Source organism: Micromesistius poutassou (genome assembly GCF_964030765.1).
Source record: "Micromesistius poutassou genome assembly, contig: SCAFFOLD_3948, whole genome shotgun sequence".
Taxonomy (NCBI): domain Eukaryota; kingdom Metazoa; phylum Chordata; class Actinopteri; order Gadiformes; family Gadidae; genus Micromesistius; species Micromesistius poutassou.
The window spans coordinates 1-17,500 of record NW_028178627.1 but is presented as its reverse complement, the minus strand read 5'-3'; the positions used below and the strand labels follow the sequence as shown (position 1 = coordinate 17,500).

The 17,500-nt window shown below is 44.3% G+C and overlaps 1 protein-coding gene and 1 pseudogene across 2 annotated transcripts in view; both read left to right on the top strand.

Annotated features, from left to right (window-relative positions):
• Positions 1–3,917, top strand: part of LOC311373522 (C-type mannose receptor 2-like) — a gene marked incomplete at its 5' end in the record, with an annotated part of 4,831 nt that extends 914 nt beyond the window's left edge. Inside the window, 4 exons of the mRNA XM_084490272.1 lie at positions 1,009–1,148; positions 2,515–2,728; positions 2,899–3,068; positions 3,392–3,917. Of these exons, the coding sequence (XP_084346398.1) occupies positions 1,009–1,148; positions 2,515–2,728; positions 2,899–3,068; positions 3,392–3,462 (595 nt within the window). The 3' untranslated portion in view covers positions 3,463–3,917. The remainder of the gene's footprint in view (positions 1–1,008; positions 1,149–2,514; positions 2,729–2,898; positions 3,069–3,391) is intronic.
• A 4,648-nt stretch (positions 3,918–8,565) lies between these two features.
• On the top strand, positions 8,566–17,494 carry LOC311373523 (annotated as a pseudogene). Its single transcript, XR_014684271.1, has 6 exons — positions 8,566–8,691; positions 10,932–11,081; positions 12,222–12,293; positions 13,824–13,874; positions 15,708–16,007; positions 17,035–17,494. The product of XR_014684271.1 is annotated as an uncharacterized misc_RNA (transcript).
• The last annotated feature ends 6 nt before the right edge of the window (positions 17,495–17,500 follow it).

The window sequence follows — 17,500 nt, the reverse complement described above, 5'->3', positions numbered from 1 at the left end:
ACCAGTGTCCTCTCAATAGACAGCAGAGCTAGGCTGCTTAAACAGCCATGGCCCATTGTGTTATGGGTGTAGGACTTGAGCCTCTTTTGTGACATATTTCAGCCGTAATATCCTCACATAGCCACAGGGAGCAGCACCGAGCACATACAATAGTTAAGAGGTAATATCCTCACATAGCCACAGGGAGCAGCACCAAGCACATACAATAGTTAAGAGGTAATATCCTTGCATGGCCACAGGGGGCAGCACCGAGCACATGCAGTAAAGCTGCAACACTTGCACATAGTCAAGAGGGGGAAACAACGGACACACAGATGAAGTGAGCAGGTTTAAACGTTGTAGAAGAAGCCTACTTTTACCTGTCTATTTAAGCACCATTTTCAGCTTTGGAAGGGATCGCCACAAGCCAGAGAGATTGCCACAAACCAGAGGAGGAATCGCCACAGCAGAATCTCCCGGGAAAGGTTATGGCTAACCCTAACCCTAGGGCTAACCCTAACCCTGCCCTAGCCGTATCGTTAGAATCTCGTTAGAATCTCTTTGGCGGCGTATCGTAGATATAAAGCTTAGAGACGCTCCGCGCATGTTATACACAATTGCTCTCCTTTTGTTTCGTAGACAATAGACTAAAACCTTTACCAAATAAAGTCAGTTAAAAGCGATCCTGTCTCGGCGACCTTTCCTGGATTAAAAATAACGTAACACTTTAAACAGGAGAAGCTCCTTTCTATACCTGTAGATGTAGCTCCAATTGTTGCCACTAATGAGAACAGTTGTAAAGCTGAGGCATTGCACTGTCCAACTACATGTCTTTAAGGAACACCAAGAAATCACACAGCTTTCCCCTGCCACCCTGCAAGTCCTGATCTGAATACAGGACTTGAAGTTCAGACCTCAGGTTCCCTGAATCAAAGTGATGGCTGCCAACTACCAAAGCCACCAGCTACTGGATTCTGGTCTCTGATACCTTCACCAGACTACTGCATCTTCTCTGTCTCTTTTCCTCAGGTGTGCCATCATCAACGATGACCCAGGCTGCTTGACTCAGACTGTCAAGTGTTGGGGAATGGAAGGAAGGTTTATCAATTTCTACAGGTCCTCTGATGAAGCAAGCTACCTGCAGTTGTGTGAGGTCAAAGTGTACGGAGGTAGGAACCCCGACCATCATTACATGATCATCAGAGGGGGGATGGGTGTACCAGTATCATCAGAGGGGGATGGGTGTACCAGTATCATCAGAGGGGGATGGGTGTACCAGTATCATCAGAGGGGGATGGGTGTACCAGTATCATCAGAGGGGGATGGGTGTACCAGTACCAGTGTTGGTAAAACATCAGTGGTCAAACGTAAAATGCTGCTGTTCCTTATAGCTCAACTAGTTGAGCATGGCATTAACACGGCCAGGGTCAGGGGTTGGTCTCCCACTACCTGTTATACTAATGTAGGCACCAGCAGTATTGTAAGACGCTTTGGGTAGAAGCATCCAGCAAAGTACAATCTGCATACAGTGTTTTCAACCTGAAAGACGGAACACGAGGGCACTGCAGGTGGTACACGAGGGTACTGCAGGTGGTACACGAGGGTACTGCAGGTGGTACACGAGGGTACTGCAGGTGGAACACGAGGGTACTGCAGGTGGAACACGAGGGTACTGCAGGTGGTACTCGTACCACTGGTGGTACACGAGGGTACTGCAGGTGGTACACGAGGGTACTGCAGGTGGAACACGAGGGTACTGCAGGTGGTACTCGTACCACTGGTGGTACACGAGGGTACTGCAGGTGGTACACGAGGGTACTGCAGGTGGTACGGTGGATTTTATTCTTGAAATAGACAAATATACAATAAAATAATAAAATGTAAATATATTATAAATATTCAGTTAATAAAGTCTTATGGTTTGTTATTATTTACACTGATGTTTTGTTGCTATGGGAGGGAGGGAGCATAAGCAGCGTAGCTAACTTCTTCTTTCCACTGTTTCCCACTGGCCATGGCCTTTTTGCAGCAATACTTGTGTATAACGGACTGTTGACAGAATTGAATTGAATTGAATTTCTGTATTTTTCAGAGTGAAGTATAAAAGTAAGTGGTCCTCTGTATGGTCCAAGACAACTCAAAGCCCTTCAAAACATTTGAGTTCAAGTGGGCTGAGATTTCTGTGAGAAAGTAAAGTGTCTGAAGGTGTTGTTTATGCATTTAAACACATCCCACACTGACTGGTGATTTAGTGTTAAAAATAACTATACATTTACATTTAGGGCATTTGGCAGACGCTTTCATCCAAAGTGACTTACAGTAAGTATATTCTTCAAAAGAAAGAGTCATTATATTGCAATCAGACGGAAAAAAACTGATACAAAATAACACTTTTGTAAATGTAAAAGTGTCTGCTAAATGTCTTAATAGTGGGTAGGGTTAAGGTGTCTGCTCAAAGATACATAAAGGGATACTGACAGGGCTGAGAGTAGAAATCCCTCTCCACCACACTGTCTTTTGGTCCCCCAGAGTTAGGGCCTGCTCCACCCTCCGTCAGCATTCAGGGGATGGGGAGGAACATCACTCTGGTGGGGAGGCGTCTGTGCTGTTCAGACGCCCTGCTCTACTGCAGAGACTTTCACTGGGACCTGCTGAGCCTCAGGGACCCAGAAGACCAGGAGATGATTGATGAGCTGGTGGCTCGCGCCCCCTTCCCACTAACCAGCCACCTCTGGGTGGGCCTGCGCAGGTACTGGCCAGGCCTGAGTGTCTATCAGGCAATCAAGTACTTATCATCATCTGGTCATCGTCCATCATTATGTCTTGTGAAATACCATGAAAATAACAAAAGCTAAATATTTGGCCACATTATTCTTCCTTCAAACCAGCTAACTCTTTAATCTATTTCAATGTTGGTAGGTCCCTTTCAGGAAGCTCCTGGTTTTGGATGTCCGGTGACCCGATGGACTTCACCCAATGGGACGAAGGCTCACACCATTCCAGCCCCTGTGGGGGCGTGTCCAGTGTGGAACCTTCCACATGGAGGCAACGCTCTTGTGACGAACATCTTAACTTCATCTGTTTCACAGGTAGGTGTCCAGCCTATAGAGCCATTAACAGGTCCTTATAAAGCCAAATATGCTTAAACTTCTGCAAAGGCGTGCACCAGATTGCATGTTCTACCTGCACAAGGGAGTCTCAGATAATATCTTGATGAAGAATCTCCTTTTACAGTCTACTTGTAAACATTTACAAACAGATGGAAATAGTAAGAGGATCAAGCTTCCTGTTTGGGAAAATAAAAGTCCTCATAAGTACTACACTCAACCTAGGGATGTGAATGAGTGTAACCAGCTGTAGGTAATTTACGCCACTTTCATTAACCTTCTTGTGTATATTAATTTTTCTGCAGGTCAGACAGAGGGAGTGAAGAAGTTGCACTTCTATACTTCCACAAGAGAGAATCGAATTCGCTGCACCTAACTTGGCCTCACTGGGGAGCATAGCTGCTGATTCCGACGACGTCCAACATAGTGAAGCTTCTGAATGCTATAGCTCAGAGTGTCTGTGGTAGTTGGCTTGTTCTGTATTCATTCATTGTCATTTTGGGCATTTGGCCACATTTTGTGCTATCAAAGAATATATGATACATTTATTTAGTACATAATCAATTCACTTCTTTATGAGTAGATGTAGTTGTGGAGATTGTAAGTTAAAGATGGTATCAAAAGACTATATAAAGTATCCGTTGGTTTTTGTCTCTCTGTCTGGCTTGGCTGATTTAGAAATGATACACAAAAGTAGGGTTTAATCTCAAAATTTGATTGATATGGTTGAATTGAGGGAATTGAAGATGGGGTTATATTTATTTATTGATTTGGATGTTCAAGGAAGATACACCATTTTAGACTGTGAAGTTTAACACATGTTTTCCAGTCAATCGTATATCGTTTCCAGTCAATCGTTGTTTTCAATGTTGGTTTGCTAGTGTAATTCTAATATCACTGACCCGAAGACCAATAATTCGACTGTATAAATAAATGACATCATTTGCCCCGCTGTAGTTAGCCCATCCAGACAGCCCTGCAACACATGGCCAGTCAAGGCAGCAGCCCAGGCCTCTGGTCTCCAGGATGGAGGGGGGAGGTGGCTTAGAGGCCACACTGGGAAGGTCAGGAGAGTGGGGCTTTTTTATAGTTATTCTAAGTATGGTAAAATATATAATCCCTTGTTTTCATTGGGTACGGTAACCCTGGTCAGAGTCCAGCTTATGTAATTTTGGGTTAGTGGTTGTTAGTGGGGGGAAAGTAAACATCAGCCTCAATTTGGTGTTGGGGGTTTGTGGAGTGGGTGCCTCACCTGGCCCGAGTCAGACAGACTCTGGGGCTGGGTGACGCTACAAACCTGTTGTGCATTGAGTCATCAATGTGCACAGGTTAAGCCAGCCATCACCACACACACTCAGGGAGCTCTCCTACATGGCAACATGGATCACTATCTTCATGTCTCATTGTCTGCAAACTCTACAATAAACCGGCTTTAAACATTAACACCTTGTGTCTAGGTGTCTTTACAATAACTACAAACTTTAAAGTGATGTTTGGAATGAAGTCACACAACAGGAACTATGGGATCCAAACACACGTTTGGGTTGTGAGACCGGGTCAGTCCTCAGATTAATGGGCTCTATGCACGCAACACTTCCGCATTGGTCTCAGAATGCTTCTACAAATCTGGTTCCACTGTTACACCGATTTCTGCGACCCACCGCAAAGTGTGACCCTAGGCGGCGCAGTTCTTTTTTTATAAACATGCACGAGTCTGAAGCTTCGACACAAGTCGTTCACAGCGCGGAAACGTGCACAAGCTTCAAACGTAACATTTGTATCGTCATCCGTTTTTTTTTACCGGATACCGAAATAGCACGTTGATCCATAGTTAAGTTTTACGTTTTAAGCTTGTGTACGTTTCCGCACATGAACGACTTCATGCCTGTCTATGCTTCAAACTTGTGCATGGTTCAGAAAATGTTCAACAGCGCCCCCCTTGGGTCACACTTTGTGGTGGGGTCGCAGAATTCAGTGTCACACCGGAACCGGATTTGTAGAAGCATTCTGAGACCAATGCAAGTGCTGCGTGCATAGAGCCCATTCAACCTGTTGACCACTGATTGGTCAACGAGCAACAGGTGTGCAGCCTCACCCAGCCCCAGCGTCCAATCAGACTGACTCTGGGGGAGGCTGCTGAGACCAGACCAGACCAGATGAGACCAGACAAGACCGACAGACAGACAGACAGACATCTCTCTAGTCTAAATATCAAAGTTTGTGAGGCTTCCTCCTGTGAATGATTGAATGCCTCAGAGCAACTCTGAACTCGGCCTTCAGAAAACATCTGTTCACTATGTATTAGCTGATGATAAACATCTGTTCACTGTGTATTAGCTGATGATAAACATCTGTTCACTATGTATTAGCTGATGAAAAACATCTGTTCACTATGTATTAGCTGATGAAAAACATCTGTTCACTATGTATTAGCTGATGATAAACATCTGTTCACTGTGTATTAGGTGATGATAAACATCTGTTCACTGTGTATTAGCTGATGAAAAACATCTGTTCACTGTGTATTAGCTGATGATAAACATCTGTTCACTGTGTATTAGCTGATGATAAACATCTGTTCACTATGTATTAGCTGATGATAAACATCTGTTCACTGTGTATTAGCTGATGAAAAACATCTGTTCACTGTGTATTAGCTGATAAGTACGCAGCTAATCAACGAAGAGCTCAGCTCTGTATTGCTATGTTAGCTGGAGATTTTTGGGAAACACTTGTACTTCAGCTGCTGCATCGTACAACTGGGCTCAGTAATAAGTCGGCAAAATGCTAACTTCCTGACTGTTTTGGGAAACGCACCCCAGGACAATACAAAAGCACAACTAAATTCCCACTAATCATATAAGTAGAACAACAAGCAAATTAAACCATGTTTATTAAACCTGATCATCCTAGAGCGCCCCCTCAGCCACACGTTTACTTGTCAACCAGGGGTGTGTTTCCCACAGTCAGGAAGTTAGCATTTTGCCGACTTATTACTAAGCCCAGTTGTACTATGTACTATGCAGGGGGTCTTCAAGGAAAAATGGTGGGGAACCATTTCTCTAAGGGGTCCTGCCCCCTGACGTGGGCCCAGTCTTCAGTCCCAGGTCTCTAAGGGGTCCTGCCCCCTGACGTGGGCCCAGTCTTCAGTCCCAGGTCTCTAAGGGGTCCTGCCCCCTGACGTGGGCCCAGTCTTCAGTCCCAGGTCTCTAAGGGGTCCTGCCCCCTGACGTGGGCCCAGTCTTCAGTCCCAGGTCTCTAAGGGGTCCTGCCCCCTGACGTGGGCCCAGTCTTCAGTCCCAGGTCTCTAAGGGGTCCTGCCCCCTGACGTGGACCCAGTCTTCAGTCCCAGGTCTCTAAGGGGTCCTGCCCCCTGACGTGGGCCCAGTCTTCAGTCCCAGGTCTCTAAGGGGTCCTGCCCCCTGACGTGGGCCCAGTCTTCAGTCCCAGCAGGTCTCTAAGGGGTCCTGCCCCCTGACGTGGGCCCAGTCTTCAGTCCAGGTCTCTAAGGGGTCCTGGCCCCTGACGTGGGCCCAGTCTTCAGTCCCAGGTCTCTAAGGGGTCCTGCCCCCTGACGTGGGCCCAGTCTTCAGTCCCAGGTCTCTAAGGGGTCCTGCCCCCTGACGTGGGCCCAGTCTTCAGTCCCAGGTCTCTAAGGGGTCCTGCCCCCTGACGTGGGCCCAGTCTTCAGTCCCAGGTCTCTAAGGGGTCCTGCCCCCTGACGTGGGCCCAGTCTTCAGTCCCAGGTCTCTAAGGGGTCCTGCCCCCTGACGTGGGCCCAGTCTTCAGTCCCAGGTCTCTAAGGGGTCCTGCCCCCTGACGTGGGCCCAGTCTTCAGTCCCTCCCGCTGGCTCTTCATCAACTCACTGGTGGCTTGGGGGACAATAAGCTCTGACCTCTGGAGACGTTTCCTCCAACACGTCACAACAACAGTGGAGTCTCCATTCACCTCTTCATCAGTGTGTGGAGGGAGGATATTACCACACAACAGTGTCTCAATCTGTCAAATCCTTCCCTCTTTGTTATTCACATTATGTCTCCTCTTTATGGTTCCAGTCTTTACTAAAGGCCTTAGCTGTTCAACGACCCCATAACAGCAAGTTAATGAATAACCATTTGACCCAGTTATAAGATAACCTAAAGTAAATGATTAACTAATATCACTGACTATTAAGCCCAGTTATAAGATCTACACCTTAAACATTACAATTATATCAAATGTAGAGCAGTGAGGTACTCTGTGATTAAAATCAACTTATTATTTGAACTGATTTAAAACAGACATAATATACTACATGTGCTTATGAGATGAGCCATGTGTAATCAAATAAAACAAATCCCTATACCACACATATGGGTTAACATAAAGTTGTGACATGCATGAGCATAATGACAATCACATCACTTATACTTAGAGAATCAGTGTGTCTGTGTGTGTGTGTGTGTGTGTGTGTGTGTGTGTGTGTGTGTGTGTGTGTGTGTGCATGCGAGGCACGTTTTTCTCAGGAAACAAAAGCTTTAGACCCAAACCAAAGTCACATGACATGGAGTTACTTCTCTCTTTCTTGAGACAAAGAACAACACCTTTCAAACTAAACTAACTAACTAAATAGCCAGACAATATTATCACCAATACATATTGGTGTAATGTAATTGACAGCATTTATTAGTTTATCTATTACACATATTAGCTGGCAGCTAGAGTTGGCAGCTAAACTAGATGAACAAATAAATGCTGTTAATAGGATTACAGCAACAAACTACATTCAACAACCTACATGTTGCTGTAAAAACATGCTATAAAACAAAACAAATGAGAATACACTACCTTCTAGTGTACAGCTTGACCACTCCTAGACATGTCCACTACCTTCTAGTGTACAGCTTGACCACTCCTAGACATGTCCATTACCTTCTAGTATACAGCTTGACCTCTCCTAGACATGTCCATTACCTTCTAGTGTACAGCTTGACCACTCCTAGACATGTCCATTACCTTCTAGTGTACAGCTTGACCACTCCTAGACATGTCCACTACCTTCTAGTGTACAGCTTGACCTCTCCTAGACATGTCTACTACATTCTAGTATACAGCTTGACCACTGCTAGACATGTCCACTACCTTCTAGTGTACAGCTTGACCACTCCTATGTCCACTATGTTACCTGCTGTATTCTACCTCTGTATGTTTATCTTTGTGATACATGTTGTTGTATCTATATATGATATATGTTGTATCTTTATATGATTTATGTTGTATCTCTATATAAATTCTGATCTTTTTACAATATATGTTGTATCTTTATGATATATATGTTGTATTTTCAGATGATATGAAGAATAATGTGGCGTGTGTGTGTTTGCGTCCTTGAGTCTGTTTGCAAAATGAGGGCAACTGATAAGATAAGAAAAACATTTCCTGACACTGATGGTACAGACTGCAAGCTGATGATTGGTCAGAGTTAAAACACGTGACGTGGTTTCTCCAGCTGATATAGCGGAGCTGAATCCTGAGAGCAGAAGCAGTGAGAGCTGTCAGAGAGGAACCAGGAGGAACCTGAGGACACGTCTTTGGACCGGAGGGAGACCAGGAAGAGAAGAGTTGGTAGGTAGTTGGTAATATTTTCATGTATTATGTTCATGTATTACTGTCTGTGCACAAATGTATTACTGTTTAGCTGTATGTGTGCGTATATGTCAATAATCAGGGAATAATAACAAGAATGCAAGAGACCAGTAGTTGTTGTGCTTAAGTGTGTTCTAAACTCAACACCAGAGCCACAGTAGCAGTCATCACTTACTGAGCTGTTCTCAGTAGAGGTCTTCAGGTGTTTCTTCAAGACGGGGGGGGGGGTTCTAGATAGATAGAGATAGATAGATGTATACTTTATTGATCCCCCGGGGGGGGAATTCATTGAGGAGGATACAGCATAACACAACATGAGGAGAGGGGAGGCAAAAAGATAAGACAACCCCCAGACTGTGCTCCTGTGGGGAGTACAGTGTGGGCACAGGAAAAACAACACCTCAGCAACATGAGCACATAGTCAGTACACCTCCAGCATGGAACACACACGACCTGCAACAGGGGAGGGGGGGGAGGGGGGAGGGGGAGGAGGGGGGGAGGGGGGGGGGTGACCCAGGCAAGCAGCCAACCGGTCCTGCAGCCACTAGAGGAGCTGGACACAGACCGTTGCCAGACTGGGGGGGGGTACAAAGCGGCGAAGGCGTGGGATGGGGGTGCTGGGGGTGCTGGGGGGGGGGTGATTGCGTATCTGTATCTGTGTTAGAGTTTGTGTACGCGTCGGCCCGGAGAGTCGCTCCGCCTGGCGTCCCCGACCGCGGCGGTCTCAGCCGCAGGATGTTGCCGCGATAACACAGCAGGTTGCCATGGAGACGGCCTTGATCAGGTCCCAGACAGAGTCGACAAGCAGCAGGTGTCGGTGGGGCGGGGGGGGGGGGGGAGGGGGAGGGAAACGCAGAGAGAGCGTCGCACTGCGGTGCTCATCCGGGGGACTTGTTGTTCCAGCAGTGGCCTTGGCCCAGGCCAGCGCTGGTTGGGGGGGCGGGGGGGGGGGGGGGAAAGCAGATCAAATTGGGATTGTTTGGTCTTGGGGGCGAGTGGCCGCATTCCAGTTTACACGACTACTCTCTGTGTCCGTTCCAGTCTCCAGCACGATCCATCCAGACAGGTGGCAAGAATCTACACCTTAAACGTTACAGTTATATCAAATGTAGAGCAGTGAGGCACTCTGTGATTGAAATCAACTTATTATTGGAACTGATTCAAAACAGACATAATATACTACATGTGCTTATGAGATGAGTCATGTGTAATCAAATAAAACAAATCCCTATACCACACATATGGGTTAACATAAAGATGTGACATGCATGAGCATAATGATAATCACTTATACTTATACTTAGAGAATCTGTGTGTGTGTGTGTGTGTGTGTGTGTGTGTGTGTGTGTGTGTCTGGAGACAAACAACACCTTTTAAACTAAACTAACTAAATAGCCAGACGATATTATCACCAATACATATTGGTGTAATGTAATTGACAGCATCTATTAGTTTATCTATTTTACATATTAGCTGGCAGCTAGAGTTGGCAGCTAAACTAGATGAACAAATAAATGCTGTTAATAGGATTACAGCAACAAACTACATTCAATAACCTACATGTTGCTGTAAAAACATGCTATAAAACAAAACAAATGAGAATACACTACCTTCTAGTGTACAGCTTGACCACTCCTAGACATGTCCACTACCTTCTAGTGTACAGCTTGACCTCTCCTAGACATGTCCACTACCTTCTAGTGTACAGCTTGACCTCTCCTAGACATGTCCACTACCTTCTAGTGTACAGCTTGACCTCTCCTAGACATGTCCACTACCTTCTAGTATACAGCTTGACCACTCCTAGACATGTCCACTACCTTCTAGTGTACAGCTTGACCACTCCTAGACATGTCCACTACCTTCTAGTATACAGCTTGACCACTCCTAGACATGTCCACTACCTTCTAGTGTACAGCTTGACCACTCCTAGACATGTCCACTACCTTCTAGTGTACAGCTTGACCACTCCTATGTCCACTATGCTACCTGCTGTATTCTATCTTTTTACAATATATGTTGTATCTTTATGATATATATGTTGTATTTTCAGATGATATGAAAAATAATGTGGTGTGTGTGTGTGCTTACGTCCTTGAGTCTGTTTGCGAAATGATGGCAACTGATAAGATTAGAAGAAAAACATTTCCTGACACTGATGGTACAGATTGCAAGCTGATGATTGGTCAGAGTTAAAACACGTGACATGGTTTGTCCAGCTGATATAGCGGAGCTGAATCCTGAGAGCAGAAGCAGTGGAAGCTGTCAGAGAGGAACCATGGACACCATCTCTGAACCGTACCCTGGACTCTCTGAGGAACCTGAGGACACGTCTTTGGACCGGAGGGAGAGCAGCCAGAGAAGATTTGGTAGGTGCCCTTTTTTGAGCATTTAAAATAAATGAACCAGTAAAATAAATATTTTCATGTATTATGTTTATGTATTACTGTACTGCTGTCTGTGTACGAATGTGTTACTGTATAACGGTATGTATGCTTATATGCAGGGGTGCATATAACTGGTACGCAAGTACGCATGTGCGCCCATAATCAGCGATGCGTAACGTCACTTGTGCCACTACAGCGCTTTTGCGTAACTCACCGTCAGGTCATCAAAACAAAACTACACGTGTATCTTGTACTTCTTCTGCGTTTCCCCACCTGCAAAAAAAAAAGGCAACGGAGCCGCTGTGTGCACCACCCCCCCCCATCACCCCCCCGTCAACGATTCTTCCCGACCGCAAACAAAAACTCTCCACCCCCCCCCCCCCCCGTCAACAATCCTGCCCGACCGCAACCATCAATCAATCAGAGGGAGACAGCAAGTGCAGCTCGCAAGCGACCTCCCACACGAGCAATGGAATCATTAGATTTTATTATATGCCTTGTGATAGGGTTGCCTTGTGACGTGGCGTTTGATCGGTACATTTATTTTTGGAATTTTAAATTGCTGCAATAAATGATATTTTTGTTGACTTCTAACATGTCTCTGTCTTTGCTGTTTAAATCTAACAGTAGTCTACGAGTAATATATATGCGGGAACCACTGTTTTTGGGGTATTGCGAAATTGCACCAGCTGGACATTCAGTGGTATTGGATGACGTGTTTTAATAAAACACATCCAATACACGGAATGTCCAGCTGGTGACTCCACTGAGGCTATAGTAATGGGATCTTAGAATGCATCTTAGTGCTCTACGAGTACCCCTGGAGCCGTCGTTAGCTACAAGGGTTTTAACGATGTTGTTATGTAACGATGCTTTCTGGAAACGGTCTGAAAACTCTGAAACTCTGAAAACTGTGTTCTTAATTCAACACGAGAGCCACAGTACCAGTCATCACTTACTGAGGTGTTCTCAGTAGAGGTCTTCAGATGTTTCTTCAAGACGAGGGATTCTGCAGTCCGTAGGGAGACTGTCTGGACTGTGAATTATAGCCGTATGAATATATATATCTGTGTGTGTGTGTGTGTGTGTGTGTGTGTGTGTGTGTGTCCTATTCCTGAACAGCTCTGAAGTCCTGCAACATTGTCTTTCTGATCTTCGGACTGATGAGTATTCTCCTAATCGCCCTGCCCTTCAGTGAGTCTAAATCATATCATCCTGAATACAATTAAAATAATAATAGAAGTAAAAATATAAATATTATTATTGCTATTATTATTATTATTATTATTATTATTATTAATAATAATAATTAAAGCTGTGAGCAGCATTTAAGGTGCCAAGCATAAGCCGACCAATAAACCATCAAACCTAACCCTAACCATTAAGACCATAGACTAACCCTGCCCATAACCTAACCATAGCCATAACCTAACCCTAAACATTAAGACCTTGACACAGACCATAAACCTAACCCTAACCTAACCATTAAGTATAACCTAACCTAACCTATAACCTAACCCAAAATGGCCAACTTTGATGTCACGCCACGGACACTCCCTTCAACGTACAGTCACAAATTGTACAGCGTTCATTCAGCACCATTTCTTGACTGTACTGACCAATTTTGAAGCAGATCCGACACGTGTCCTGTGAATTTCATATTCATAACTATTACGGTCTATGCAGAGCGGAAGTTTGTTAAAATTTGACGATTTTGAGCCTGTGGTGGCCATGTTGTTTTGTCAATCGACTTCATTTTACTTGAGCAGTTGGAACTTTAGGCCCCAACAACCACTAAGTCTGTCCCGCTCAAATCAAACATTGCGTCTATGAACCGTGGCGATTTTAGTTACAGGCCACGCCCATTTAGATGCCACGCCCTATTTGAAAATATGTCGACTTTATCTTGTTCAGAATTTGATTCTGAACAACTTTTGTATTGGAGTCAACATCATAGGAGTCCAACTTGATGCTGATATGAGCAATTAACTAATTTTGCGGTTTAAGCCACACCCCTTTTAGAAGTCAATGGATCATGGGTGCTTTAAACTTTATTGTACAGACTAATCTTTATGTCAGATTGAAGATAATGGTCCATAGATTATATGGGCTAAAGGACCTAAACCTGGGATCCTTAGGCAATTTACTGTTTTTAACTAAATTCAAAATAGCGGCAAATCTGGAAAGCGGAAGTCATAGGTTCTTGAGGCATATTTGTTCAACATGAGGATATACATGTGTGAACGTAAGTTTCATGAGTGTAGGTCAAACTGGTTACGAGATATGCTTGTGCAAAGTTTGCATTTTTGGACAGTTGGTATAGCGCCACCTTTGGGCCAATCAGTGTAATATTTGCTATATCTGTTAATCTTGGGTCAACCTCTACAGTTGCAGTAAATTTCATAAAAAGTGTGCGAGCGGTTTAGGCTGTGTAAGTTTATTATAATAATAATAAAACTAATGATTACAATAGGTTGCCTCACACTTTGTGCTTGGCACCTAATAATAATAATAGTTACAATAATAATAATAAAAACAATAATACTTTATTATTATAATAAAATTATAATGATAATAATTAGTATGAATATTAATTGTAAATTCATGTTTTCTTTCAGGGGGGATGGACTTTGTGTTTGATTGGCTGTGGGTCCTGTCATGTTTAGAGATGATGTCATTCTGTTTTGGAGCTCATTTCGTCTGTTCTCTTCTGTCCTGTCCTAGACTCAGCGACACCTTGGACCGAGGGGAGAGAGCACATAATGGATGAACTCGGTGAGGGTTTTATAGAAGTTTTATAGAAATAACATAGTTATGTTATTCAATCATGTCATTTCATTCAAAAATACTCTCAGCTTTTGTGATTTATGTTTGAACATCCCTCCTTACTAATAATACTTTTTTGTGTTATCAGGCTAACAGAGCATAAACAGTGTTGAACTACTAACCAAAATAAATAAATAAAGGATGTCCCCCTTCTGGCAGCACGGTGGTACTGCAGGTGTTGTTAGTTTCCTCCTCCAGCAGGGGGAGCAGTAGAGCAAGAGGAGCTTGTCTTTGTTATGCACTCAATTAAGTGAGGGTTACACCTCATGCACACTACCTCTGTTCGTCGACGGATGACGGAGGGCGTGTCTGACGTATGGGGGAGTAGTCTTTGTGGACTGCAACAGGGGCAACACTCTGCACTCTCCTTGCACCAGGCGTTATAAAGCGGGCTATTTCCTGCGTCTTCCTGCTTGTTGTTGTTATTGCTAAATGGATCCTGTAGTCGCAAGGACAGTGTTGCCCCTGTACGTGTACCACAGCAATCGCCCAATTCTTAAATCCATTCTTAAATCCCCCGCTGCCGGCCGGCTTTATGACATTTCCACGACGGGTTGTATCACAAATACCATTTCATTGGACAGAGTCCAAGTAGCGGCACACTAGTGTACTTGCATTTCCGCGATCTGATTGGCCGACGGACCCGTCGCTTCCCGAAAAGTTTGAACATTTCTCAACTTTTGACGCAGGCCTTTGTCTGCACATCTCTAGCACCTACGTAGCTTATTTTTCTGCGTTTGCTTGCACTAGTTTCAATTTGAGCTGGTAAATGTTTTGCATTCTCCTCCACAGGGCCAGTTCTAGCTCTTTGGTAGCCCTAGGCGAGATTGAGTTTTCAGCCCCCCCCCCCCCCCTTCACATAGCGAGCGGAGCGTTGCCCTGTTAATTAACATTACTATAATAAACATCACTGAAGACACATATTAACTGATTTACCTTTACTTTGCTTAGCAGTTTTTTTACCCATAAACATACATAAACAACCTCCATACATAAATTAAAGATGCTCAATAATATTTTACATTAAATGAACTATTAAAAAATAAGCAAAAAGGATCAAGTCTAATAAATTGCACATACAAAAATGCTACAAAGAATGTTCAAGGATATTTAACAAATGATGACAACTGTGCAAAAGCTCTTAAGCACACTGTAAGGACACTTTTATCTGTGCCAGTTTATGACCCATAAACTGGATTAACTATACACTCAAACTACAAACAAAAGTGCTATTATGGATACTGTACGTACCACTACAAAATTAAAAGAGAGAAGTTCTTTGCCTGTCTCAAATTCTAATTGAACAGTTGTATCTGGCATTTCTATTCAGAGAATTAGAATTTGACTCAGTTCAGAGAGAGGTGACATGAAGGATCAGTTGTCCTTTCTCCTGCAGGTGCTGGGCTCTGCAAATATTGCCTGAGTTCATCAGCCCGCCCCCCCCCACACACACTTATTGAAAAATTATTTACAAAAATCATCAATTAAATCTAATAAGTAAACGCGTGGCTGAGGGTGCGCCCTAGGATGATCATGTTTAATAAACATATTTTATTTCGCTTGTTTAATTACAGTGTCATCCACTCCTTGGAAACTCTTTGTAGATACTGCTGTGATATTCAATCATATAGGAAAAGGTAGGTGAGAAAATTGGGTCAGAATCTTCTGGGTCGCCCTCTAGTGGACAGGTATTAGGAGAGAGTGAAGGGAGTGTCTGATGGTGCATCTCTGGATACGTGTTGTAAATGTTCACTCCTCTCCTCCTGGTTTCTTCTGGTTCAGTGAGGCCTACGGAGGAGGAGGCCCCCAGCATCACAGAGTTCAACTCCTCTACCCTGCGATTGCCCGTGGGCCAAACGGCCCGCTTCACCTGCGATGCCGGCGGCACGCCGGAGCCCACCGTCGAGTGGCTCCACAACGGCAGGCCCCTGGAGAGGAACGGCACAGACGACCAATCAGAGGCCTGGGTGGAGAGGGGGTTCCTCTTCGTCAGAGGGGTGAGGTATGGCGTGAACACAGTCTGCTGCATGGCAAGCAACAGCGCTGGCACGGCCAATCACACCGCTGAGCTGCTTGTCTTTGGTAAGATCTGGATCCAAGGAGAGATGTTTGTTGTTGATGTATTTATAACGTTGTTGTTGAGGTGTGTATATATTTAAGCAATAGATCACGACAGGCTGTGTCGTTCATTATACCACAGTGAAGGGGGTCGCCGTCCCTCCGCTGTGCGTCGGGACGGACAACGCCCCTTAACTGTGGTATAATGACCGTATACCACTGACTGAAGTGATCTATTGCTTTTATAAAACGGTTACGCAAGTATGGCGAAATGAAAGTCATAGACACCCTCAATTTTGAAAAAGCTAGAAAGTCGGAAAAGCATTTTTTTTAACGAATACAAAAAAGTAGTCCCTCCTGGCTGCCGGCAAAGTGTACGGCGGTTGCTATGCAACACACTGTAGCGTCCTTCAGAGAGAAGGCTAGAGACGGTAGCTCGGTTCGCCGGCAATTTAGCCTTCTATCCAGCAGTTCACTCAGCGTGTGCCTATTGCTTTACAACATTTCCACCCCCCTCCAGCAATCAACATGTTTTTAGGCTTCAGTGAACTATGCTATTGCTTTTATATATAAATAAACAACAGTTCAAGTTAGGCGCGGAGTGATACTGAACTCTGTAAACTGAACGGGCGTCATAGCTGTGTGTATACGCTCAATATACAACAGTTGGGAACCAATCAGATCGCTGGATTTAAGCCACCCGTTTTATAAATATATATATATATATATATATATATATATATTCATAAATGTATGTGTATATATATACACGTATACAAAATTATATATATATATATATATATATATATATATATAATTTTGTATTTATATATGTATGTGTATGTATATATATATATATATATATATATATATATATATATACCAACTGAAAACAAATCCTCATCCGCTTATCCGGGGTCGGGTCGCGGGGACTCAAGCATGAATCAGCATTTTTTTTATTTTCCAATGAGAATGAATGGGGGGATTTTGGGCGAATAACCTGGAATATCTCGGGAATTATGAATAATATCATGTCTTGTTCTCCCGTCAGATGCCTGTGAACTCACACTGGACCCAAACACAGCCTACAGACTCCTCTCTCTGTCTGAGGACAACAGAAAGGTGACGTGGGCTGGAGAGGACCAGTCGTATCCGGATCACCCAGAGAGATTTAACACCTATACCCAGGTGTTGTGTAGAGAGGCTCTGACTGGCCGCTGTTACTGGGAGGTAGAGAGGAAAGGAGTTGTTGTTATAGGAGTGACATACAGAGGAATCAGGAGAGGAGAGGGTGGTGACAGCGGGCTTGGAGGGAACAACAAGTCCTGGAGTCTTTATTGTGATGATGATGCTTACTCTGCCTGGTACAACGGTGAACAGACAGCCATACGTCTCCCCCCCGCTGGCTCTACCAGAGTAGGAGTGTATCTGGACCGGCCTGCTGGCACTCTGTCCTTCTACAGAGTGTCCCCAGGTGTAGGAGGGTCCTCAGACACACTGACACACATCCACACCTT